The sequence below is a fragment of the Eucyclogobius newberryi genome, unplaced genomic scaffold, assembly GCF_026437365.1.
Source record: "Eucyclogobius newberryi isolate DKJ021-1_F unplaced genomic scaffold, fEucNew1.0.hap1 SCAF_1, whole genome shotgun sequence".
Lineage (NCBI taxonomy): Eukaryota > Metazoa > Chordata > Actinopteri > Gobiiformes > Gobiidae > Eucyclogobius > Eucyclogobius newberryi.
In genome coordinates, this window is record NW_027315723.1 from 19,564,254 (window position 1) to 19,590,040 (window position 25,787).

Here is a 25,787-nt window from a genome sequence, read left to right on the forward strand (position 1 = left end):
CACGCACGCCCTGTGCATACTAATTAGTAGTAGGAAAATGGAACTTTACCGTTGTAAACGGGCAAAGCCCGTGCAAAAGTACGCACTAAACGAGCACTTTAAATTGTCCCCATTCATCCCCATATAAAGCACTCATTTGCGCTAAGTAGCTCACGAATACGTTCCCCATCTCTTGCATGTTCCGTGCATATAAGCATGTAATGCAAAAATTGAACATTATTACTGTATAGAGGGCCAAAAACACAAAGTGGGCGGAGCCCACTCAAAATTAACGAAAGTACCCGTCAGTGACCAGGGACCCACACCATGAGGTAGGAAAGCGCAAGCGCTTTCCGAAAATGTATAGTTTATGATATTTGAAAAATGGGAAACATTGTTTTCGCATCGGAATATTATTCTTTCTTCTTTCTTCTTCTTCTTCTTCTTCTTCTTCTTCTTCTTCTTCTTCTTCTTCTTCTTCTTCTTCTTCTTCTTCTTCTTCTTCTTCTTCTTCTTCTTCTTCTTCTTCTTCTTCTTCTTCTTCTTCTTCTTCTTCTTCTTCTTCTTCTTCTTCTTCTTCTTCTTCTTCTTCTTCTTCTTCTTCTTCTTCTTCTTCTTCTTCTTCTTCTTCTTCTTCTTCTTCTTCTTCTTCTTCTTCTTCTTCTTCTTCTTCTTCTTCTTCTTCTTCTTCTTCTTCTTCTTCTTCTTCTTCTTCTTCTTCTTCTTCTTCTTCTTCTTCTTCTTCTTCTTCTTCTTCTTCTTCTTCTTCTTCTTCTTCTTCTTCTTCTTCTTCTTCTTCTTCTTCTTCTTCTTCTTCTTCTTCTTCTTCTTCTTCTTCTTCTTCTTCTTCTTCTTCTTCTTCTTCTTCTTCTTCTTCTTCTTCTTCTTCTTCTTCTTCTTCTTCTTCTTCTTCTTCTTCTTCTTCTTCTTCTTCTTCTTCTTCTTCTTCTTCTTCTCTTCTTCTTCTTCTTCTTCTTCTTCTTCTTCTTCTTCTTCTTCTTCTTCTTCTTCTTCTTCTTCTTCTTCTTCTTCTTCTTCTTCTTCTTCTTCTTCTTCTCGGGACCAGCCCCCCTATTTTTCACCCAGTGAACATTGACGAAAAGTCACAAAAATGTTCACACCTCTAAAAATCGTGCCTCTCTACATTCTGGCTATTTCCCTTTTCTAAAATTAAAAAAATTGGCGCGTCAGCGCCCCCAAATGTACCAAAAATGCATTGAGATAGGAAATGACCCAAAAAAAATCTGATCGTAGAATCATGAAATTTGGCGCAGAGGTAGATGGTGACAAGAGAAGTAAAAAATATTATTACGGCAACGCCGTCCGCCCAACCAAATGTCGGCCATATTGCTTCAAAAATGGCTAAACATGACTTCGGAGTTTTTCCAAACGTCGTACTTTTACGAACTCCTCCCAGGGCGTTGGCCCTAAAAAGCTGAAATTTGGTGAAAATGCTACTGAGGAGTTGAACATCAAAAGTTATCCAAATTACATTGATACCTCTCACGGTCTCTGAGCGGCGAAGCCGCAAACTGTAGCTAGAATTTCAGAAATCTCCCATATTTAAAATTTCTGCCGTTTGCGCAGATAAAGTCCGAATTGCGTCAAATTAGAATCAGTTGTTAAACTCTTTGCCCTAAACCTACTTGAAGTGAAATAAATTCATTTGGCGCCACAGCGCCCCCTACAGATTTTATATGGAGGTCAAATGTTTAGTTTTGCGAAATTATATGAAATTTGACACACAACTCAATTTTAGCATCCCCATCAAAAAAGTCAATGAGACCCATGTCATAATTGTTATGGCGTTGCCGTAACGATGACCGAAACCTTTCATGTTATTCCAATGGGGAAATCGCCAGAACATGTTTACACTTTAGACTTTCACAAACTCCTCCCAGGGCGTCAGCCCTATTAACCTGAAATTTGGTGAGACTCATCTTCAGGACCATCAAAAGTTATCCACATTTTCATTCAAAGAGTCACGGTGTCTGTGCGGCAAAGCCGCACATTTTGCCAAGAATTCAAAATAAAATAGCTTTTTGATGGTAAAACAAAGGGGAGAAGATGTGACAGCGTCACAGATTCAGCAGTAGGCGTAATAAAAGGACAATTGGGGCGCGTTAGCGCCCCCTCCTCTTGCGGCGTGGCGGCGGTGTGGCGGCGGCGTGGCGAGGGCCGATCATTGCCGCTTGCGGCTATATTTCTTTCTTTCTTTCTTCTTCTTCTTCTTCTTCTTCTTCTTCTCGGGACCAACCCCCCTATTTTTCACCCAGTGAACATTGACGAAAAGTCACAAAAATTAGCACACCTCTAAAAATCGTGCCTCTCTACATTCTGGCTATTTCCCTTTTCTAAAATTAAAAAAATTGGCGCGTCAGCGCCCCCAAATGTACCAAAAATGCATTGAGAGATGGGAAATGACCCAAAAAAAATCTGATCGTAGAATCATGAAATTTGGCGCAGAGGTAGATGGTGACAAGAGAAGTAAAAAATATTATTACGGCAACGCCGTCCGCCCAACCAAATGTCGGCCATATTGCTTCAAAAATGGCTAAACATGACTTCGGAGTTTTTCCAAACGTCGTACTTTTACGAACTCCTCCCAGGGCGTTGGCCCTAAAAAGCTGAAATTTGGTGAAAATGCTACTGAGGAGTGGGACATCAAAAGTTATCCAAATTACATTGATACCTCTCACGGTCTCTGTGCGGCGAAGCCGCAAACTGTAGCAAGAATTTCAGAAATCTCCCAAATTTAACATTGCTGCCGTTTGCGCAGATAAAGTCCGAATTGCGTCAAATTAGAATCAGTTGTTAAACTCTTTGCCCTAAACCTACTTGAAGTGAAATAAATTAATTTGGAGCCACAGCGCCCCCTACAGATTTTATATGGAGGTTAAATATTTAGTTTTGTGAAATTATATGAAATTTGACACACAACTCAATTTTGGCATCCCCATCAAAAAAGTCAATGAGACCCATGTCATAATTGTTATGGCGTTGCCGTAGCGATGACCAAAACCTCCCATGTTATTCCAATGGGGAAATCGCCAGAACATGTTTACACTTTAGACTTTCACGAACTCCTCTTAGGGCGTTAGACATATTAACCTGAAATTTGGTGAGACTCATCTTCAGGGGTGGACCATCAAAAGTTATCCACATTTTTACTCTAAGAGTCACGGTGTCTGTGCGGCAAAGCCGCACATTTAGCCAAGAATTCAAAATAAAATTGCTTTTTGATGGTAAAACAAAGGGGAGAAGATGTGACAGCGTCACAGATTCAGCAGTACATGTAATAAAAGGACAATTGGCGTGGCGTCTTGCGGCGTGGCGGCGGCGTGGCGAGGGCCGATCATTACCGCTTGCGGCTATATTTGTTCTTATTATTACTATCATTTATATTATTATTATAATTAATTACAGGAACAACCCTAAACCCTAAAAAAAACGAATGTAAATTAACAAAAAAATAAAAATCTGCCTTAAAAGTCCAAGCCAGAAGTTAAATAGACAATTACAGAAGTAGCTAATGATTATTTTACCAATGAATTAGTTTTGTGATTATTGTTTTGATTAATTGTTCTGTTGATTGATTTCCGAAAGTGGATGTGAGATTTCTACTAACTTTGACCCAAAGTGACGCCGCTTGACATCGTGTCCGAGTATAATTACAGTATAAAAACACTAAACGTACATGTTTCCTGTGTCGTTTTCATGTCGTTCCTGCTCCGTCTGAGTCATAAATCCTCTTCTCTCAGAACATCGAGTCTGAAGTCCAGATAATCATTGTTCCAGGACTACATTAGTTGAGATTAAGCGATTAACTTGTTTCGAGCCTTCACAATGTAACCATTAGAGTCACAAGACAACAACACTTATTTAGAATAATCTTCACACTATTTTTCATTGACAAGGAATAGGCAATGTTCAGTTTTAAACATTGTAAAGGATGGGTTTTTATTTTGCCATCGTCATAATTACATTGAACATTCTATCCCGGATAATTGACTGCAATAAGACGAGTGACGGGCTGATGTGGGTCCAGAACGTCTCTTTATGTCTCGTAACCTGTTACCATCCACCTATTTTCGCCCTGTGCACAATGGTTGGACATACCCAAATGGCATTGCTTATTAAAAGGGGATCTTATGTTCCACATGCAAGTGTGATGCATCATTAGAAAGCTTAGGCCTTCTAGTTTCTGCACATGAACACTGTCAGGGCTTCAGAACTTACACTACAGAGGCCCAAACATAAACAAAACATCCTTTTTTAGTCTCGCCTGAATATTGTTAATTTGTAATGGTCCTGAGCATGACATACTTCATTGTGTGCATATGCTGTTCACTGTACATGATGTTTATCTTGTTGACAACAACTGTGTAAAGTTTCAGATCTCTAGGAACAGGCATTTTGGTGCTGTTGACCTTTTTGTATCAAAAAGTATATTCGGAACAAGTGATCCAAATATGTGCCAACTGTGCCAAACTGCTTTATTACAATTTTAGCTCCTCTATGATCATAAAACATACATTTTGATGTTTTGTAGGCCACTAATACCCATTATAACTGCTAAAAACAATGAATGTGAAAATGTGTAAATATGAGTTTACCCATGAATTTCCCATATAAAGATGAAAAAAAAATAAAAAAATAACATTTTTATTTTATTTTTGTATTGATATAATAATACATATATATAACAAAATACGCGTCCCAATGGCTAATAAAATCAGAAAACGTGATGCGTAAAATCTAGTCGCAAAATGCAGAAAAATCTAGGCTCTGACAGCCTTACGCACGAGAACAGGGAGAATTATGTGTAAATAAACCCTTTGTCCCGCCTACCAGGAGAAAGCTCTCCTCATTGGCTAGAATAATATGTCACTCAAGTTTTTTCCTCCGGAGGCTGTAGCAAACAAACCCGGCGACAGAAAAATTCGTGGATGGTCTCATTCTGTAGGTAACAGTCTAAGGAAGAGATCGATGTCAAACACTATCTTATAAGTCAAACAGGTAATTTGTTATGGACGGAGAAATGCGGCGGACAAACGCATTCTCGTCCGGTGAGAAACAAAGAAAAGTTTGTTTACTTGACAATATCTCGAAATCAGATAACTTCAGGAAAAATACAAGTGGATATTGTTTTTCAATGATTCCTTACGGACAGACTGAGTACAAGGATGTACAGAATTAAAGCCGTTTCGTCTGTCATAAACAGCAAACAGGACATGCGTTTGTAAAAGTTGAGACTTTCTCACAAACTATTGGCAATTTCTTCTTGGTGCATATTTTTCAATGTAAATCAATGACATATTCGTTTTGTTGAGAAAATAAGCTTTAAAATGATGTATAACTTGCTGGTATTGACCACGGAAATAAAAGTGATGATGACCTGACCTGAGAATCAGCACCTCCAAATCCGAGGCCATGGTTCTCGACCGGAAAAAGGTGGCTTGCCCTCTCCAGGTGGGTGGGGAGTCCTTGCCCCAAGTGGAGGAGTTCAAGTATCTCGGGGTCTTGTTCACGAGTGAGGGAAGGATGGAGCGTGAGATCGACAGGCGGATCGGTGCAGCGACTGCATCACTGCAGCCGCTGTAAAGTGTTGTCGGACTGTTGTGGTGAAGAGGGAGCTGAGCCGAAAGGCAAAGCTCTCAATTTACCGGTCGGTCTACGTTCCTACCCTCACCTATGGTCATGAGCTTTGGGTAGTGACCGAAAGAACAAGATCGCGGATACAAGCGGTCGAAATGAGTTTCCTCCGCCGTGTGGCTGGGCGCTCCCTTACGGGGGGAGCTCGGAGTAGAGCCGCTGCTCCTCCACGTCGAGAGGAGCCAGCTGAGGTGGCTCGGGCATCTGTTCCAGATGCCTCCTGGGCGCCTCCCTCGGGAGGTGTTTCAGGCATGTCCCACCGGGAAGAGGCCCCGGGGAAGACCCAGGACACGCTGGAGAGACTATGTCTCACGGCTGGCCTGGGAACGCCTCGGGATCCCCCCGGAGGAGTTAGAGGAAGTGTCTGGGGAGAAGGAAGTCTGGGAGTCCCTGCTCAGACTGCTGCCCCCGCGACCCGGCCCCGGATAAAGCGGCAGAAGATGGATGGATGTAAGAGAATATTTGAGATATAGAAAATGTTCGCCGGCGGACAGGTGGGTGGTAACAAACTGAATGTCAGAGATGTTTTTTTGTGAAATGTGTAATTGACTAAAAGCTCAAATATAAAGTGCTACTGTGGAACATTTCGAGCTCTGCAATGTTCAGATTTTACAGGTTCAAAACGTAGAAAAAAAGCAGCAGCTGAATGATATCTTTCCTCGTTGATTCAGTCCGTCACGTTACAACTTCAATTATACTTTGTTTATGTGTGTGTGTGTGTGTGTGTGTGTGTGTGCGCCTGTGTGTGTGTGTTTGTGTGTGTGTGTGTGTGTGTGTGCGCGCCTGTGTGTGTGTGTTTGTGTGTGTGTGTGTGTGTGTGCGCGCCTGTGTGTGTGTTTGTGTGTGTGTGTGTGTGTGTGCACGCCTGTGTGTGTGTGTGCCTGTGTGTGTGTGTGTGTTTGTGTGTGTGTGTGTGTGCGCGCGCCTGTGTGTGTGTTTGTGTGTGTGTGTGTGTGCGCGCGCCTGTGTGTGTGTGTGTGCCTGTGTGTGTGTGTGTGTGCCTGTGTGTGTGTGTGTGTGTGTGTGTGCCTGTGTGTGTGTGAGTGTGTGTGCGCGCGCCTGTGTGTGTGTGTGTGTTTGCGCGCCTGTGTGCGTGTGTGCGTGTGTGTGTGTGTGTGTCTGTTTGCGCGCCTGTGTGTGTGTGCGTGTGTGTGTGTGCGCGCCTGTGTGTGTGTGTGTGTGTGTGTGTGCCTGTGTGTGTGCCTGTGTGTGTGCGCGCGCCTGTGTGTGTGTGTGTGTGTGTGTGTGTGTGTGTGCGCGCCTGTGTGTGTGTGTGCGTCTGTGTGTGAGCAGGGGTGCGTGGGTAATTCTCCTCCTGACAACCTTTTACAGGCTTGTTATTAAAACTGTTCTTTTCCCTTTCACTGATCCTGTTTTTCCGTGAGATTGGATGTGCTTATGTGTGTCACAGGTTTTCGTCACATTGCGGGGACTCGTGTCAGAGCACAATTTCATAAAAGGCTCAAATTATAGTTATGGTTTGTGCGAAATCATGTCCGAGCCGTTTGTGCAGTTTATGGATGAAACGTTGAACACAGCTTTTATGCAACTGACTAACAAACATATAAATGTAAACCTTTAACTTAAATGGCTTTTAAATTCCCATAGTTATTTGTATAAAGATGTACTATGTAACTTCTCTGAGGGTTCCACAGTCCAATCCAGCATTTGTTCAGGGTTAGAGATGTTTTTATTGCTCAAAAAGGAGAAATAATTGAATTCTTGATGTGTGTGGGCTCGCCTCTCCACAGATCTGACCCGTAAACAACCAGTAACTAATGCCATTCTGTTGAACAATTAATTGAACGTTTAATTACTTCAGTTTGAGGTATTCCAATATGTATTATGCCTCAAAATTATTATCATCATTAGCGTTAGCATTAGCATTAGCGTTAGCATTAGTGTGAGACAGAAAAACCTACTTTTATAAACACAGCAGTGTAGACGTGTCCTCTGGTGAAGTATTAGTAGTATTAGTAAAGCCTTCACTTGTTGTCAGTGACATCCAGAACTGTCTGTCCTGAATAATCCGTCCGATACAGAATTAATAGAACAGGAAGTATTGTAATGATGCTAACAGTGAAGTATTGTAATGATGCTAACAGTGAAGTATTGTAATGATGCTAACAGTGAAGTATTGTAATGATGCTAACAGTGAAGTATTGTAATGATGCTAACAGTGAAGTATTGTAATGATGCTAACAGTGAAGTATTGTAATGATGCTAACAGTGAAGTATTGTAATGATGCTAACAGTGAAGTATTGTAATGATGCTAACAGTGAGCTTTCCAGGCACAGAAACAAGCAAATAAATGACACTTTAGTAATAGACAAACAAGGCATTGATAAGCATTAGTTATTTGTTTGTGTATTTATAAGACATTTAAAAGCATCGAGAGTTGTGTACGAGTCGTCAACGCGTCGTGAGCGCTGCAGGCAGAAGGCTGCAGTGAGGAGGAGGAGGAGGCTTATCTGGCACATCCTCCGCTCATTCACTCTGCATTAGTTTGTCGTTTTCTCCATTATCCCAGAGCTCATTTACCCGCCGCGCCTGAGAATGCAAACGCGCGTGACCATCGAATCTGCTTCAATCTGCGCCGCCAAAACCTCCTTGTGTCCCAGCCTCGCGTCCCTGCCTCCCGTCCCAGCCTCGTTGTGTCCCAGCCTCCCGTCCCAGCCTCGCGTCCCAGCCTCCCGTCCCAGCCTCGTTGTGTCCCAGCCTCACGTCCCAGCCTCACGTCCCAGCCTCGTTGCGTCCCAGCCTCACGTCCCAGCCTCCCGTCCCAGCCTCCCGTCCTAGCCTCGTTGCGTCCCAGCCTCACGTCCCAGCCTCATTGCGTCCCAGCCTCACTTCCCAGCCTCGCGTCCCAGCCTCACTTCCCAGCCTCGCGTCCCAGCCTCCCGTGCCAGCCTCACGTCCCAGCCTCACGTCCCAGCCTCATTGCGTCCCAGCCTCGCGTCCCAGCCTCCCGTCCCAGCCTCACGTCCCAGCCTCACGTCCCAGCCTCATTGCGTCCCAGCCTCACGTCCCAGCCTCCCGTCCCAGCCTCCTGTCCCAGCCTCACGTCCCAGCCTCCCGTCCCAGCCTCCCGTCCCACCCTCGTTGCGTCCCAGCCTCGTTGCGTCCCAGCCTCGCGTCCCAGCCTCACGTCCCAGCCTCGTTGCGTCCCAGCCTCGCGTCCCAGCCTCACGTCCCAGCCTCGTTGCGTCCCAGCCTCGTTGCGTCCCAGCCTCGTTGCGTCCCAGCCTCGTTGCGTCCCAGCCTCGCGTCCCAGTCTCGCACGGTACCGTGGCCCGGGGCGAGTCCTTGAAAAGGTGGTACCGCTGAGTGATTGACAGAGACGTCGTGGTTATGTCTGACCTACGAGCGGGAGTGAGCACGTGTTCTGAAAGAGCGCAGCGCGTTCGGGTCCAGCTGGGGCCAAGTGTTAATGTTCAGTGGAGCCAGCAGTAGCATGTTAGCGCAGTGAGGGCGTCCATATGGGGCCCTCCTGCTCTGTGCCGTACAGCCGCCGGGGACTGGGCTGCGGAGAGACAGTTAACATCACATAAGCTCAGAAAAAGTGGCTACATTTGGTGGTTATTTTTATCCTATACTAGATTCAATTTTACTTTAATTCATGCCCTTTTAGATTTCATACATGTTGTTTTATCATTGTTCATGTTTTTTTTTTTATCAAAGCAAGTTCCTGTGGCCATGGAAATAAACCTTTTCTGGCTATTCTGATTCTAAAGGTGCGTTTAGCCGTGTTGGGAAGTAACTAAATACATTTACCCAAAATGCGTGTTCAGAATATTTGAGTACTTGTATTCTGGTCTGTGTGCTTGTGTTGTTTGGAGTTTTTTTTGGAGGAATGCACAATATTAGTGAGAAAGAGAAAACTGCTCTTATGGTGAGTGTGATTTTTCAACATGAAGCTGTTTTTCATCCTAAATTTAGCTTTTTACACTTATGTAACGCAACTCAGCGTGAAAGTCTTTTATTGGAGTTTGTACGATGTAACAGAATTACAAAATACGTTTTCTACCAAACACTAATGTTTAAAAAGAGCACAATCACAGCTGAACCTGTGCAGAAAGTGTTTGTCCTTCTCAGTTTGTGTTCAGCTTTCTCGCGTTCAGCTCCTTCTCCTCTTGTTCAGCTCCTTCTCCTCGTGTCCAGCTCATTCTCCTCGCGTTCAGCTCCTTCTCCTCTTGTTCAGCTCCTTCTCCTCGTGTCCAGCTCATTCTCCTCGTGTTCAGCTCCTTCTCCTCGTGTTCAGCTTCTTCTCCTCGTGTTCAGCTCCTTCTCCTCGTGTCCAGCTCCTTCTCCTCGTGTTCAGCTCCTTCTCCTCGTGTCCAGCTCCTTCTCCTCGTGTTCAGCTCCTTCTCCTCTTGTCCAGCTCCTTCTCCTCGTGTTCAGCTCCTTCTCCTCGTGTTCAGCTTCTTCTCCTCGTGTTCAGCTCCTTCTCCTCGTGTTCAGCTTCTTCTCCTCGTGTCCAGCTCCTTCTCCTCGTGTCCAGCTCCTTCTCCTCTTGTTCAGCTCCTTCTCCTCTTGTTCAGCTCCTTCTCCTCGTGTTCAGCTTCTTCTCCTCGTGTCCAGCTCCTTCTCCTCGTGTCCAGCTCCTTCTCCTCGTGTTCAGCTCCTTCTCCTCGTGTTCAGCTCCTTCTCCTCTTGTCCAGCTCCTTCTCCTCGTGTTCAGCTTCTTCTCCTCGTGTCCAGCTCCTTCTCCTCGTGTTCAGCTCCTTCTCCTCGTGTCCAGCTCCTTCTCCTCTTGTTCAGCTCCTTCTCCTCGTGTTCAGCTCCTTCTCCTCGTGTTCAGCTTCTTCTCCTCGTGTCCAGCTCCTTCTCCTCGTGTCCAGCTCCTTCTCCTCGTGTTCAGCTCCTTCTCCTCTTGTCCAGCTCCTTCTCCTCGTGTTCAGCTTCTTCTCCTCGTGTCCAGCTCCTTCTCCTCGTGTTCAGCTCCTTCTCCTCGTGTCCAGCTCCTTCTCCTCTTGTTCAGCTCCTTCTCCTCGTGTTCAGCTTCTTCTCCTCGTGTCCAGCTCCTTCTCCTCGTGTCCAGCTCCTTCTCCTCGTGTTCAGCTCCTTCTCCTCTTGTTCAGCTCCTTCTCCTCTTGTTCAGCTCCTTCTCCTCGTGTTCAGCTCCTTCTCCTCGTGTCCAGCTCCTTCTCCTCGTGTTCAGCTCCTTCTCCTCTTGTTCAGCTCCTTCTCCTCTTGTTCAGCTCCTTCTCCTCTTGTTCAGCTCCTTCTCCTCGTGTCCAGCTCCTTCTCCTCGTGTTCAGCTCCTTCTCCTCTTGTTCAGCTTCTTCTCCTCGTGTCCAGCTCCTTCTCCTCGTGTCCAGCTCCTTCTCCTCGTGTCCAGCTCCTTCTCCTCGTGTTCAGCTCCTTCTCCTTGTGTTCAGCTCCTTCTCCTCTTGTTCAGCTCCTTCTCCTCGTGTTCAGCTCCTTCTCCTCGTGTTCAGCTCCTTCTCCTCTTGTTCAGCTCCTTCTCCTCGTGTTCAGCTCATTCTCCTCTTGTTCAGCTCCTTCTCCTCGTGTTCAGCTCCTTCTCCTCGTGTTCAGCTCCTTCTCCTCTTGTTCAGCTCCTTCTCCTCGTGTTCAACTCCTTCTCCTCCTCCTTTGTGGAGCAGGAGCTGGACTTTAGTGACCGCTCACATCAGAGAGAGGACTCTGAGGTTTAAACAAGCTCTGGACCTGGCAACGCAAATGAAAGAATAAAACATGAACAACTTGTGCTTCACGTCCAAAGTTTTTGTCAAAAAGAATAAATCAATATTATTTCAATAGTTATCAGCATGTTCACCTCGTATCTGCAGAGAGGTCATGCTTATGACATTTGAAATACAATTCCCTCATATCCTCCGTTTGAACAGATAATGTATATATATTATTGTATTGTGTGTATTTAAGTCAGTAAGTGAAAGTATAATAAATAAAAGAAGATTAATTTGATTGTTGATGAAGTCAGATCAATGCATTTAACATTAAGAAACCATTTCCAGACGAGGTGAGGCCTTTCTGTGCAGTTTGCATGTTCTGCCTGTGCCCTCCTCCGTAGAACGTTCCTGGGGTAAATAAAGGTCAATAAATAAATGTACTCACAGTCAATCGCTCTGCTTTCTCCTTTCTCGGTCGCTGTTATGAAAAATCCTGCAGAATCATGAATAAAATATGCTTGTATATGTTGCAATACTAATGTAATACTTTTGCCTGTCTTGACAATTACTATATCAATGTATTGTTCTAAATATGAACGCTGAAACATCATTTTTTGGGACTTTTATTTTTATATTTTCCGGACTATAAGTCGCACCAGCCAAAAAGTGTGAAAATAACAAATAATATCACATATAAGTCGCTCTGGAGTATAAGTATAAGTGTATAAGTATAAATATAAGTATAAGTCGCACCACGGCCAAAACTATGAAAAAAGTTGTTATTAACTGCTTCAATGACAGATTCTGAATACCCACTTGTGTGTTTTATTGCTTTATTGCTGTTTGTTGTGATATTTCCTGTATATTTCACGCTTCAAAACATGTTATCGTGCCTGGTAATACTCTGGTTAGCTCTTTGTCACACTTGCTAGCCGGATATTAAAATGTGTATAAAGCGTGTAAAGTAAGGCGTTGTGTGTTTGCAGGATGAACGAGGAGCAGATCGCGACGGTGTGCTTGTCGGTGCTGAGGGCTCTGTCGTACCTCCACACTCAGGGAGTCATCCACCGCGACATCAAGAGCGACTCCATCCTCCTCACCAGCGACGGCAGGGTACACACTCACTCCAACTCTGACGCTGTCTAACTCTAGAGCTTCATGTGCCACGGCCCGATATTGAAATATAAAGGGCTGACTTACAGTGACACAATGAAATAAAGTAAATGTTCAGGCTTAGCGTTTGCATATGGATGCATTAGGATCATATAACAACTGATACTGAACCCATTTCACAGAGAGCCAATGGTGGAACAGTAGTGACATTTTGTACTCAAGTAAAATGACAGTAACTTGGACTTACTTAACTTACTTAGTTACTTACCTGCTTAAATAACTTACCTTACTTTACTTACCTTACTTACCTTACTTTACTCACCTTATTTTACTTACCTTACTTTACCTACTTTACTTTACTTACTTTACTTTACTTATCTTATTTTACTTACCTTACTTTACCTACTTTACTTTACTTGCTTTACTTTACTTACCTTATTTTACTTACCTTACTTTACTTACCTCACTTTACTTACTTTACTTTACTTACCTTACTTTACTTACCTTACTTAACTTACTTACTTTACCTTACTTACCTCACTTAACTTACCTTACTTTACTTACCTCACTTTACTTACTTTACTTTACTTAACTTACCTCACTTTACTTACTTTACTTTACTTTACTTACCTTACTTTACTTAACTTACCTTACCTTACTTACCTTACTTAACTTACTTACTTTACTTACCTTACTTACCTCACTTTACTTACTTTACTTTACTTACCTTACTTTACTTAAAGGTGGTATGGACGATTTTTTACTGCAAATTTTGTATCATATTTCCTCGTGGCGTGGATAAATCATTTGTCCTGCCACGTATCAATCATAAAACGCACCTATCGCTCACCTGCAGCCGCGTCAGGCTCGTCCCCACGTTTCCACGTGCCTAAGCGCATGGATCTATCATAATATAGTTCCCTCAGTGTACGGGGCAAAATGAAGACGGAGAAAGACAGTTCAAGCTGACGCAGAAGTGGACAGAAATCTACGGGAGACGAGCGATGCGATGCGCTCCGTTGCGCTAATAAACAAACGCACGTGTGTGTTGTATCAGTCCGCACGGGGGAGTGCGCATGCGCACTTCCGCCTGCGTTCTCAAATCGCCGAAAAATCGTCCATACCGCCTTTAACTTACCTTACCTTACTTACCTTACTTACCTTACTTACCTTACTTTACTTACCGTACTCACCTTATTTTACTTACTTTACTTACCTTACCTTACTTAACTTACTTTACTTACCGTACTCACCTTATTTTACTTACTTTTCTTACCTTACCTTACTTAACTTACTTTACTTACCTTACTTAAAGGCGCAATGGAAGCTGAGCGATAGGTGCGTTTTATGATTGATACATGGCAGGACTAATTGGCAGTCCACGCCACGAGGAAATAAGACTCAGATTTGGGCCAAAAAAATCGTCCATTTAACCTTTAACTTACTTACTTTACTTGCTTTACTTTACTTTACTTACCTTACTCACCTTATCTTACTACTTACTTTGATTGTTTATCCAAAAAATAGGAAGTGCGCCGTTAGCATGCTAGTTGCTGTTAGCTTTACCGCAGCGGCAAAACTCCAGTCTGGCCTCTGAAAGTTGTGAAAAGTGCTTATAAACTGGAGTAATTATCGGAATAGAAAGTGAGTAATACCTTTGGACCGCCGCAAATAGTATAAAATCTGCTCGTTCTGTTTGTCACGTTTGCTGGCGCTGTAAAACGGATCGGGTTTCGTGCGTTTTCAGTTTAGTCATTACCTTCTGAAACACGTCCCTCGCCGAGTAACAATGACCCTTGCCCTCCGTCTGAAATGTTGACATAATCTAATTCTACAACACAGTCTCTTTAATCTACATTTTACGACCCGTGTAGTTCAGACGACACCTTGGTCTGCGCCGTGCCGTGTTCCCGTCACGTTACCAAGCGCTGACCTTCTCCGTGGGTGCTGCCGCGGCTGCCACTCGTCAAACAAATTCTGCCAGGAACTCATCACCATAAATTAGCACTTGTACCACTGTAATTAAATCCTCTAATGTCTCGAACGGCCCGATAAGACATGATTAATTGAAGAATAATTAGGCGCCTAACACAGAAGATTAGTGGCGTTCCTGAAAGCACTTGATCGAAGAAGGTCACTGCACTTGTTGGCGTGAGAGTTCGGAGCCGGAGGCTTTGAGATGACAAAAACTGTGAAGAAGGCTCCGTCCAATCACGGCTACGTACCCTACGTTTGCCGCTCAGCCAATCACCGCTGCAAAACCATCAGCCTCCTCAGACCTCCTCTAGAGGTCTTTTGAGTTGTTATTTATTGATTAGTAAAGGGACGACACGTAATAATGAACATTATGCATGTAAATATGCGTAAATATATATCTTTTTGAGCTTTTCACCACATTATAACATTGTTCCTTCTTCAAAAACAGGCCTGGAGTGCCATTTAGCTTTATTTCGTGTTTCCTTAATCCTGTTTACGAGGTGGTCTCTTCTCTGACCCTCATGAATCACTCAGAGCAGGTTTTTAAGTCCACAAATCGTCCCCAGACTCGTTCTGAGCAGTCCCGTTATCAAATCGTGTTCATTCATCAACTGTGTGCTTACATTAGCATGTCCGGGCAAGCTAGCTTCTGTTTTTTTCCTCACATGGCAATTCCCTCAGCTGCCAGGAGATGGAGGGCTAACACCAAATCTTGATGACTGAACGTCTGACTGATAGAAAGTGTTGGGTGGTTTTTCGTTACAATTATAAAATATGAGATGCCAAAGTAAATGTACTCAAGGGTTTAGCAAAAACGCTTAGTTTCCACCTGGGCGAAATATGAAAAACATAAAACAAGTTAAATAGCTTTGTGTACAATTCAATCTCAAAAACACAAAAGCACCCAGGCTTTATGTTCCTGCCGCGTCTTAACGATGACCTTCTCTCCAGATCAAACTGTCGGACTTTGGCTTCTGCGCCCAAGTCTCCAAAGAGGTGCCTAAGAGGAAGTCGCTGGTCGGGACCCCCTACTGGATGGCGCCGGAGGTCATCTCGAGGCTTCCGTACGGCACGGAGGTGGGCGTGGAGGAGAGAGGGGTGTGGTTTCACTGTATGGGCCTGTTTCCACTGATTCACTTTGGAGCGGGACATCCAGAAGGGTCTCCACTGTCTCATACGCCCCGTGCATCGGCTGTTTCCTGTTCATCAAGACTGAAAATGTTATATTCCCAGCGCATCATACATCTAACATAAACCAAACCCAAGTCATTACAAAAAGAGGTGTTAAAACGCAGAGAAGTGTATAAAGAGCTGACAGCACATGGTTTATTCTAGCTGTGTAACATGGAATTATTGCTGGGATCTGGCTTTACAATTAAAAAGTATAATTCAGTCATGATTTTGATTCTATTCCTTGAGAAAACATTTGTCCCACAGTGCTCTAGAGTGAACCGGTCTGTGGGATCCGAGCTAGTGTCCCTGTGCTGCTCTGTCGAGGTTAAGCTTGTGTCGTTGTGCGTGTTCTCGTCCGTTCAGGTGGACATCTGGTCTCTGGGCATCATGGTGATCGAGATGGTGGACGGAGAGCCGCCCTACTTCAACGAGCCCCCTCTGCAGGCCATGAGGAGGATACGAGACAACCTTCCCCCGCGGCTAAAGGAGTCGCATAAGGTCCGTGACACGTTTACGTTTGACTTTAAGACTTTCTCTTACCTGGCTGTGTACGTTTGAATAGCCCAAAACAGACACAGCAAGGACATGGACACGGACACGTCGCTGAATTTCAATGAATACATTAGGATGCTGTACGTCCTTTGACATTTCTGGATGTTCAGCACTTTAAACAGCTCTTGCACTGACAACGTTTGCTGAAGACGCCATAATGACACATGAGCGACAGTGGCAGTGAATGGTTATGAGCCCAGGAAGCTTTACTTTTGGATTTGATCTTTGGCATTAAATGAAGCCGTAAATAACAATACATCTTAAGAACTGATCGGATTAAACATTAGTGACACTTACCTGGCACAGCTGTTCATTTAAAGTCCCTCGATCATGTAGATTGTGCTCTAAAGCTGCTTTATTCTTCAGTCTGATTTAGTTTCCACCTTCTAATGTCATCAAAAATGATCACTGGAGATGTTTGTGAGAAATATCCTTTATTATAAGATAAGATAAGTCTTTATTTGTCCACACAATGGGGAAATTTCGGTGTTGCAACGCAAGTAGATACAGAAGTAAAAGAACAGATAACTTATAGAAAGCTTTAAAAAAAACACTCTTAATAGAACAGCTCTTATAAACAAAACTCTTATAGACAAAACCTCTTATATTCTTAATAAGGAATAAAGATAAAAATAATTTAAAAAAAAGATAAAAATAATAATAATAGTGGCAAAAGTAAATACTGGTATTTATAGCAGTTATATGCACATGAATATGACATTATTGCGTATGAGTATAAATCCCCTTACATGTACTTTTTGCTGATATTGACGGATACTTTTTTTTTTTTTTGACAAAATAGTGAAACAAAATATGTGCTCGAACTAAGAGTCTGATTCATTCATGTCAATGCATAGTTGAAACTGCATAGTTTGTTTTTTTAATTCAACTTTGCAGAGCAGTCAATAATGCAAATAGTGTTTAGTGAAAAGCCTTTCTCTGAACTACTCAAAATGAAAAGACTAGTCTGGCAGTACATAATCCTAATACAGATTTTGAATTGTCCCTAAATAAAAGAACAACTAAATAAACGCAGAAACACATTCATAGTTTCATTAAAGCGAGTCTTGCTTCACCACTGCAGAAATACACTTCACCCTGGAGAGACAAAGAGACCACGAGAATGGACTGTTTAGCAGCTTTATTCGTGAGTTATTTGGCGCTCAGACCCCGGCGGAAGACGTTGCGATCATGGGCACTCCATGATCTATTTGTATTAGATGTCTCCCCCCGGAGCCTGGAGACTGGTGGTGGTAGATGTGAAGAGGAGGTAGAGGATGAGGGGAATGCAGAGGAGGAGCAGGGGAGGCGGTGGGTCGCAGTACGGTTTGAGCGGTCGAGCCATCTGCCTGAGGGCTTAAATGCGACCGCCTGGTGCTGATTGGGAGGAGGGAGGAGTCACTTGAGAGCGTTGATTGGGGATGAGGAGCAGGTGCGAGGGCCATGGTGCAGACGCCCCCCTGACCTTTCACCCTACTTCTTTGGCCAGGAAAAACTGCACAACCTCTTTGGGATAAGCGCAGAAACCTGGAAGAGTCCATGGTGAAGTGAGGGATCTGACTCTCAAAGACAGACAGGCGGGCGCCCGCTTGAGTGCGATGATGGCGCTGGGGAGAGGGGTCCTTCCATGGTGGCTGACGCCCGGACTGGGTGCGTTGGTTGAGCTGGGAAGCAGGTGGCCTTGACGTAGATGGGTGGAGTTAGGTCTTCCAGGCTGAATTTACGCAGGCTTCATTTCTCACGTCTTTGTAAATCCAATAAAATCCATCTTTCTTCTGCTCTCGATCATTGGTAAATCTCGCTGCGTAACGATAATCCACAATCTCTGAAACTCCAATAAAGTCAGTTAAATGCGGTTAGTTTCCTTGCGATTTCTTCTTCTCGACCCGTGCCGGTGCGAAGCTTGATGGCTTGTGATGAGATCGCGCGTGACGAGATCGCGGGAGCTCTGTCGTAGTTCACAGACATTTGTAATAAACCTTTTGCCTTTGCTCTACCCGTCCTCCAGGTGTCCTTGGTGCTTCGCTCCTTCTTAGACCGCATGTTGGTGAGGGAGCCGTCCCAGCGCTCCACCGCCCAGGACCTGCTCCAGCACCCCTTCCTCAAGATGTCTGGGCCCCCGTCGTGCATCGTCCCGCTCATGAGGCACTACCGCCACCGCTGACGCCCGCGATCCCCCTCTTCTCTCTGCTCCCAAAATAAAAAAACAAAACAAAACAGAAACACCCTCACGAAAGACTTTCACAGGGGGCGCCCTTGCTACCGCGATCGCCCCCGAAAACGGAACCAACTCTCTCACAAACGTTGACGTAGATTAGTGGAATATTTAAACACACGTACCTAAGAGGACGGAGAGATTTGGAAGCCGGAGGACTTCTCGTAGTTCTAAAACGTGCACAGAACAGGCTAGTCCTTAGCTAAGGTAGTCCAGAAACGAGATCCAGAAACGTGATCCTGACCCAGATCTGGAAAAGGATCCAAAAGGTGCTGCGCTGCGGTCGCCCAAAGTCCCCGGCGGCGGGCGAAACGCAGAGGACAAAACGACGTACGCCGGCCGTTTTCTCTCTTCCTTAATAACTCTTTCGACGTAGAGTTGTGATAGCCATCGGTCTGAAAACGGGCAAAGATATCGGTGGCGGCTGGAGAAAGGCCGCGCCTTCGTCACATATTAACTGTCAAAATGTATTTTAGAAAGATTTTTTTCTTCTGTACAGTTTTGATAATTTGCAATATTTTATCGTGTCGTAACCATTGTGATATGAGCAGTATTAAATATAGAGTTTCTTGCAGAGAACTTTTTCCTACCGTTTATAATCCGACTTTTTTGCTTAAAGATGATCATATAAAAAGAGAGTTATCCCAAAAATGAACCCAACTTAAGCTAAATGTTATGAAAATACTAAATATATTTATTATTATCGTCACATTTGTAAACAGAACTTCCATTTTATTGTCGAGGGTAAAAGGGTAAAACAGTTTTGTAAGACATTTGAAATATTTATTTATTTATTTAATGGAATTGAAGGATTTTTCCTGTTTTTGTTGTTGTGTTGGGGGCGGCTTTCTGTTCCGGTGTCTTGGTGATTTTTGGACATTTTTTCCATTCGGCATAGAGCGAATTCATCGGAGCAATATCCCGCTATGAACACGTGATAAACCTTGTACTATTTAAAATGCTGTAACTGACGCAGTGCATTTGGATGTAGCACAGACTGAGTAGATTGGACAGTCGACTTGACATGTAATCCTATGCCATCCTGTTTTTATAATAGAAGTTTCACTGTTTGTCGAAAGGAAAAAAAAAGTTGACCTGCACATTTTTAAACGCAATTAAAATATCTCAGATTTTTTTTTTTTTTAAACACACACTGCAAAAAACAAAACATCTACACGAGTTAAAATGACTTGAATTTCGAAAGATTTTTACTTTTTCCCCTAAGCAAGGCAAGTTTATTTGTAGAGAACATTTCATACACAAGGCAATTCAAAGTGCTTCACCCAACAGGAAAAATGCATTAAAATCACAAAGACATTACAGACCACATACATAGCATTCCAGACACTTTCCCATGTTTATTTGACATTGCAGCATGACAGGCGTCTCCAGGATGGACACATCACTTTTAGATTGATTCTTTCCCATATCAGCGCGCTATCTGCGTTTTGGTTTTTCCTCACAACTCGCCACAAAAGGTGAATGAAGGGGACTTTAGCTGCTCCAAAATAATTCTCTGCATTTCAACTTAGGGATGTAACAATAACCGTAACACAGTGACATTGTATCGTCAAAAGTTGGTGTCATTATTATTATATTTTTTGATTATTGATCATTATTATCATTTTATATGAAAGGAAAAATGAAAGGCAAATGTACTTCCAGATCCAAGTGTTGCGCGGCCACGGTTTGAGCACTAAAAGAAACGTTACACAGCACTTTAGACACACATTACTCTAAAAAAAAAAAAAGAAATTCCCGTTAAAGTCATTTTCGCTCAGGTGGGTGTTGCGTTTTTTGGCAGTGTCTCGTCCCGTCTCCGTCTGCCGCTCGCTCAAAGAGACAAACGAACCGCGCTGCCGATTCCTGTGTCTCCATCTCTGAACCCGGTGAACAGTGTATCCTCTGCCCCATCCTTCACTGTGATGCGTGTAAATAGGACGAGCGTCTGTCAAAGAGAGCGTGTGCGTTAGCGTGTGAGAGTGTGTGCGTTAGCGTGTGCGTTAGCGTGTGCGTTAGCGTGTGCGTTAGCGTGTGCGTTAGCGTGTGCGAGCGTGTGTGTGTGTGTGGGTCACATTAGCTGCTGTGGCTTGTACAGTGATTTTTTGCATGTTTGTTATCAGTGGAGCTGGTTTCAATTAAACTCTAAACGCCCATAAAAAGCACGGCTGCATGGATTTTTATTTTCTGTTTTGTTTCGTTTGTCGTGCGTCTGGGTTCAGTGCGTTTTACTGAGGCGAGTTGCATTTACGACTTGTGGTTCCTGATTCTACACTTGAGGCGGGCAATGTTGACAGAAAGGAGTACCGTATTTTCCGCACTATAAGGTGCACTGGATTATAAAGTGCATTAAGCGAAACAAAACATTTTGAGGTCAGTGAGCACAACCAGATTTAATCATAATATAAGGTGCATTGGATTATAAGGCGCCCTGTTGTTTTTGGAGAAAATTAAAGGCTTTATAGTGCAGAAAATACGGTATGTCGATATTTTTGGAGAGTTTCCCGAGAACGATATTATGTCAATCCAACTGAAATGTGATCAAATATGTCTTTAAACGTAATAGTTGAGGTTGAGTCAATTGTGAAATTGCAAAAATTTGCAATTATTTGAACTATTTTTTTTTACTATAAACAATGTACTCAATATTCAAATGTTGCATATCTTCAAAGCAACATTCGTGATATTATCAAAATTTCAATGTATTGCCCACTTCTATCTAGTAGTAATACATTTAAATATCTATATAATTGTCATAAATAAACTAGCAAAAAAATATTAGATGAGGGCTAAAGAAATGAGGAAAAAGTGAGGCAAAGAAAAAATATATGTAATATATGTGGAGATAATCAAAAAATAAACAAAATATTTCTAAAAGTATGATAATTTGATCAAAAAACGTAAAAGTATAGATATTTTGCGTCCCATCACAACTCCGTCAGAGATTATTCTGTTTTTCCAATTTTATTTTGTGCATTACTTATTGATCTGTTCAAATTATTGTACTATTACTGCAGTAGTTTCCCCAAATCCTTTTGTACTTCACTACTTTTACTCCACCACCTCTGCATTTAGACAACTCCAACACATTTACGTGACATTTTAACAGATATTTTTTTTAATTATTGTTTACAGTTCTGTGGGATCCAGGTTTAGTCACAAACAATAAAACCACAACAAAAAACTTAAAATCTGATTTAGTGTGAAAAGCATGTGTTTCCTTTGGTTTTCACTGTTTTTGTTCATTTTCAGTCAATTCAAAAATGTTTATTAGACTTTCATTAAACACATGATCAGGTTCTCACTTTTGGCGACTTTTTACTTGTTTTTACGTCCATCAGAAGTGTTTAAAGGTGCACTGCGTAACTTTTCCTGTTTGTCTCCGTGAAGATGTTCAATCCATCTCCGTGGAAACAAGTAGGTGAGGACGAGCTACAGGTCAGTTCCGCGGAGAGGCGACACCGCTCAGTAAGAATGGAGTGATTTTTACACTATATGTGGAATAAATAGATAGAAAAGCTTAAAGTGACGTATGACAGCTTTTTACAATGTTCTAATTTTGACTTTATTTGGTGTATTTATACCTGTTGTACATACAAATTATAGTTTTACACCAATCGAGCAGGTATTTGTGGAGAAAACGTTGAAAAATCTGTGGAAAATGACAGGAAGTGACATCACACCAGGGACACTCATTCCAGTCAAAGTTTATGCAGAATTTACACAAAGAAACAACTTTATTTGACTCTCTAAACATTAATTCAACAAAAGAAAGTCGCTCTCATATATTTGTATTTGTAAAATTAAAAAAGTGACATTAGATGAGTTTTGGCCCAGTGTTTGCTGGGTAATTTCCCAGTGTGACCTCATCAATTTCAAACAGGAAGTGACGTTATAAACCTAAATAATGTGTTATTCTGGGATACATTTAAGGCAGATTTTGATACATTTCCCAAAAACGATGCAGCGCTAGAATCCACTTTGGCGAGCTCTGGACGCAGTCAAAATTTGATGTCGTTTCCGCCGCAAGCGACAAAATATGGGGTTTAATTCTGCATAAAAAAAACATTCACATCAACTATAGTTCTTATCTTTTAGTGGTTTCAGTCTTTTTGTCAGTTTGAACATTAGATTTGAACAGAAAAACAAAACAACAAAATTACATATTTTTCCCTTGTGCCGCCCTAGTGGACATTTTCTCTTCTTCTTTTTTAAGATGTTGTGCCCGTTATACTTTCCTGACAGGAAAGTCGTGGACATTTTCACAGGTGTAATTATTAAAACAGCATTTAGACGAGGTCCGAACAGGTTTTCAGATGTGTCGTTAATCGTTTGGTTTGGTGTTGTTTCTGAGCGCGGGTCTTTTTTCAGAACGTACGAGGTGATTTCTCTGAGGCCGTTTTCCCTCAAACGCAGTAATGGAGTATCGATTACGCTCGGACAGAGAAGGAGCTTCTTCTGCACATGAGGATTCTGGGAAATAAGATCTGCGTCGTACGTGACAATGTGCGAAGGCCAACGTCGATCTGTCTGTGATGAGAGGAGCGCTCGCTGTTTTTACAGACGCAAAGAAGATACTCAGTAAACCAGGACTAAACCAGGACTAAACCTGGACTTAACCAGGACTAAACCAGGACTAAACCAGGACTAAACCTGGACTTAACCAGGACTAAACCAGGACTAAACCTGGACTAAACCTGGACTTAACCAGGACTAAACCTGGACTAAACCTGGACTTAACTAGGACTTAACCAGGACTAAACCAGGACTAAACCAGGACTAAACCAGGACTAAACCTGGACTAAACCAGGACTAAACCAGAACTAAACCTGGACTAAACCAGGACTAAACCAGGACTAAACCTGGATTTAACCAGGACTAAACCTGGACTAAACCAGGACTAAACCTGGACTTAACCAGGACTAAACCTGGACTAAACCAGGACTAAACCAGGACTAAACCAGGACTAAACCAGGACTAAACCTGGACTAAACCAGGACTAAACCAGGACTAAACCTGGACTAAACCAGGACTAAACCAGGACTTAACCAGGACTAAACCAGGACTAAACCTGGACTTAACCAGGACTAAACCTGGACTTAACCAGGACTAAACCAGAACTAAACCAGGACTAAACCAAGTCTAAACCAGGACTAAACCTGGATTTAACCAGGACTAAACCTGGACTAAACCAGGACTAAACCAGGACTAAACCAGGACTAAACCAGGACTAAACCTGGACTTAACCAGGACTAAACCTGGACTAAACCAGGACTAAACCTGGACTAAACCTGGACTTAACCAGGACTAAACCTGGACTAAACCTGGACTTCACTAGGACTAAACCTGGACTAAACCAGGACTAAACCAGGACTAAACCTGGACTTAACTAGGACTTAACCAGGACTAAACCAGGACTAAACCTGGACTTAACTAGGACTTAACCAGGACTAAACCAGGACTAAACCTGGACTTAACTAGGACTAAACCAGGACTAAACCTGGACTAAACCTGGATTTAACCAGGACTAAACCTGGACTAAACCAGGACTAAACCAGGACTAAACCTGGACTTAACCAGGACTAAACCTGGACTTAACCTGGACTTAACCAGGACTAAACCAAGTCTAAACCAGGACTAAACCAGGACTAAACATGGACTAAACCAGGACTAAACCAGGACTAAACCAGGACTAAACCTGGACTTAACCAGGACTAAACCAGGACTAAACCAGGACTAAACCTGGACTTAACCAGGACTAAACCTGGACTTAACCAGGACTAAACCAGGACTAAACCAGGACTAAACCTGGACTTAACCAGGACTAAACCAGGACTAAACCAGGACTAAACCAGGACTAAACCAGGACTAAACCTGGACTAAACCAGGACTATACCAGGACTAAACCAGACTCAAACCATCAATATCAGATACTTCCAGTGAATCAATGTTTAATCAAATTTCTTTCCTGGTAAATAAAGTTTGATAAATAAAACTTGTTTGTGTTTTGTTTGCAAATCTTCCTCTTCCTTTTCCTCTTTATCTCTCTTCATCTCCATCTTCCTCTTCATCTCGCTCTCACCTCTTCCTCTCCCCTCTTCCTCTCCCCTCTTCCTCTCCCCTCTCCCCTCTTCCTCTCCCCTCTCACCTCTTCCTCTCCCCTCTCACCTCTTCCTCTCCCCTCTTCCTCTCCCCTCTTCCTCTCCCCTCTCCCCTCTTCCTCTCCCCTCTCACCTCTTCCTCTCACCTCTTCCTCTCACCTCTTCCTCTCACCTCTTCCTCTCCCCTCTTCCTCTCCCCTCTCACCTCTTCCTCTCACCTCTTCCTCTCACCTCTTCCTCTTCCCTAATGCTCGACTTTCCTCGTGTCACTCATAAATGTTCGTGTTTCCATTTCTCCGAAGCCGACGTTAAATCAATAGTTGATCCTTTCAGCGCGCGTCAGACAGATGCGTCCGTCTGCGCAGACCTGACTCGTCCCGGTTACCGCGGCCGCGACGTGACAAGGAAACTACTGTAATCTGTCTTTCATTCACACTGTCGTCCCATCGAGCCAAATGGAACTGAACGCAAGAAGAAATTGGACTTTGCAGTAAGAATGAGCTCCGTCCTTTAACCGCCGTGAGAAGGTTAAAGTCGCACTCTGTAACTTCTCTGAGGCTCCAGCGTGTCTCCATGGAGACCGGCCTTGGAGTGCAGTTTGCATGTTCTCCCTGTGTCTAAAAACATGTGCAACAGGCTCCTCCCTCTGGACGGGGTAAAGGTCAAGAGATCTGAACGTTCTATCGGGAGTGTAATAGCATTAGCGTTCATTTCAGGTTTTACATATGAAAAAATCACCTCTCCGCAGATCTGACCTGTAACCTGTGATGCACCTGCTCGTCTCCATGGAGCTGAGTTTGATTTCGGACAAAAAACGTCACTAAACGTCAATAAAGACACGCTTTAAGTTTGAATGTTTTTGTTTTTAAAGACGACTGTGGTGCCTTTAAAACTGTCGTAATTGTTCCGTTTGTTTTTGTGTCTAATAAACTTTGTTGAAAGCTGAAAAGGGCAGAACCTCAGAGAACGAGGTCATTATGAGGTCATTATGAGGTCATTATGAGGTCATTATGAGGTCATTATGAACTAAGTCAACGATGAGTTCATTACGAGCTGAGGCTTGTGAGTACGAGTCGTCTCAAAATGTACAACTAAATTAAATAAATGATTGTGTTTGACATTAATTGTGGATTTTATTTTTCGTATAAAAAAAACAAACAACTCTGGCTCCTCCCCCATTCTGAGAGGAACATCAGACCACGAAGAACATAAGTGTCAGTCAGTTTAAACATTTGCTTTGTTTTTCACAGATTAAAAACATCCAAAAGAATTGTCCTACAGTGAATCGATTTCAGGCCCTGGAATTCAGTCTGAACTAATAATAATGTCAAATTCTTTGTAAAAATGTTCTTTGACCGAGGAGCAAACTCTGAAGTGAATCCAAC

General features: G+C 43.1%; 1 protein-coding gene across 2 annotated transcripts in view; it reads left to right on the top strand.

Moving 5' to 3' along the window:
- pak5 (p21 protein (Cdc42/Rac)-activated kinase 5) overlaps positions 1 to 25,444 on the top strand; it is a 91,089-nt gene extending 65,645 nt beyond the window's left edge. The window contains exons 7-10 of one of the 2 annotated variants that reach the window (XM_072440088.1): positions 12,258 to 12,384; positions 15,313 to 15,438; positions 15,898 to 16,032; positions 22,673 to 25,444. In XM_072440088.1, coding sequence (XP_072296189.1) covers positions 12,258 to 12,384; positions 15,313 to 15,438; positions 15,898 to 16,032; positions 22,673 to 22,720 — 436 coding nt within the window. In that variant the 3' untranslated portion in view covers positions 22,721 to 25,444. Of the gene's footprint in view, positions 1 to 12,257; positions 12,385 to 15,312; positions 15,439 to 15,897; positions 16,033 to 18,094; positions 20,464 to 22,672 lie in introns of those variants that run through there. The other variant, XM_072440080.1, reaches the window with a different exon arrangement.
- Positions 25,445 to 25,787: the final 343 nt, after the last annotated feature.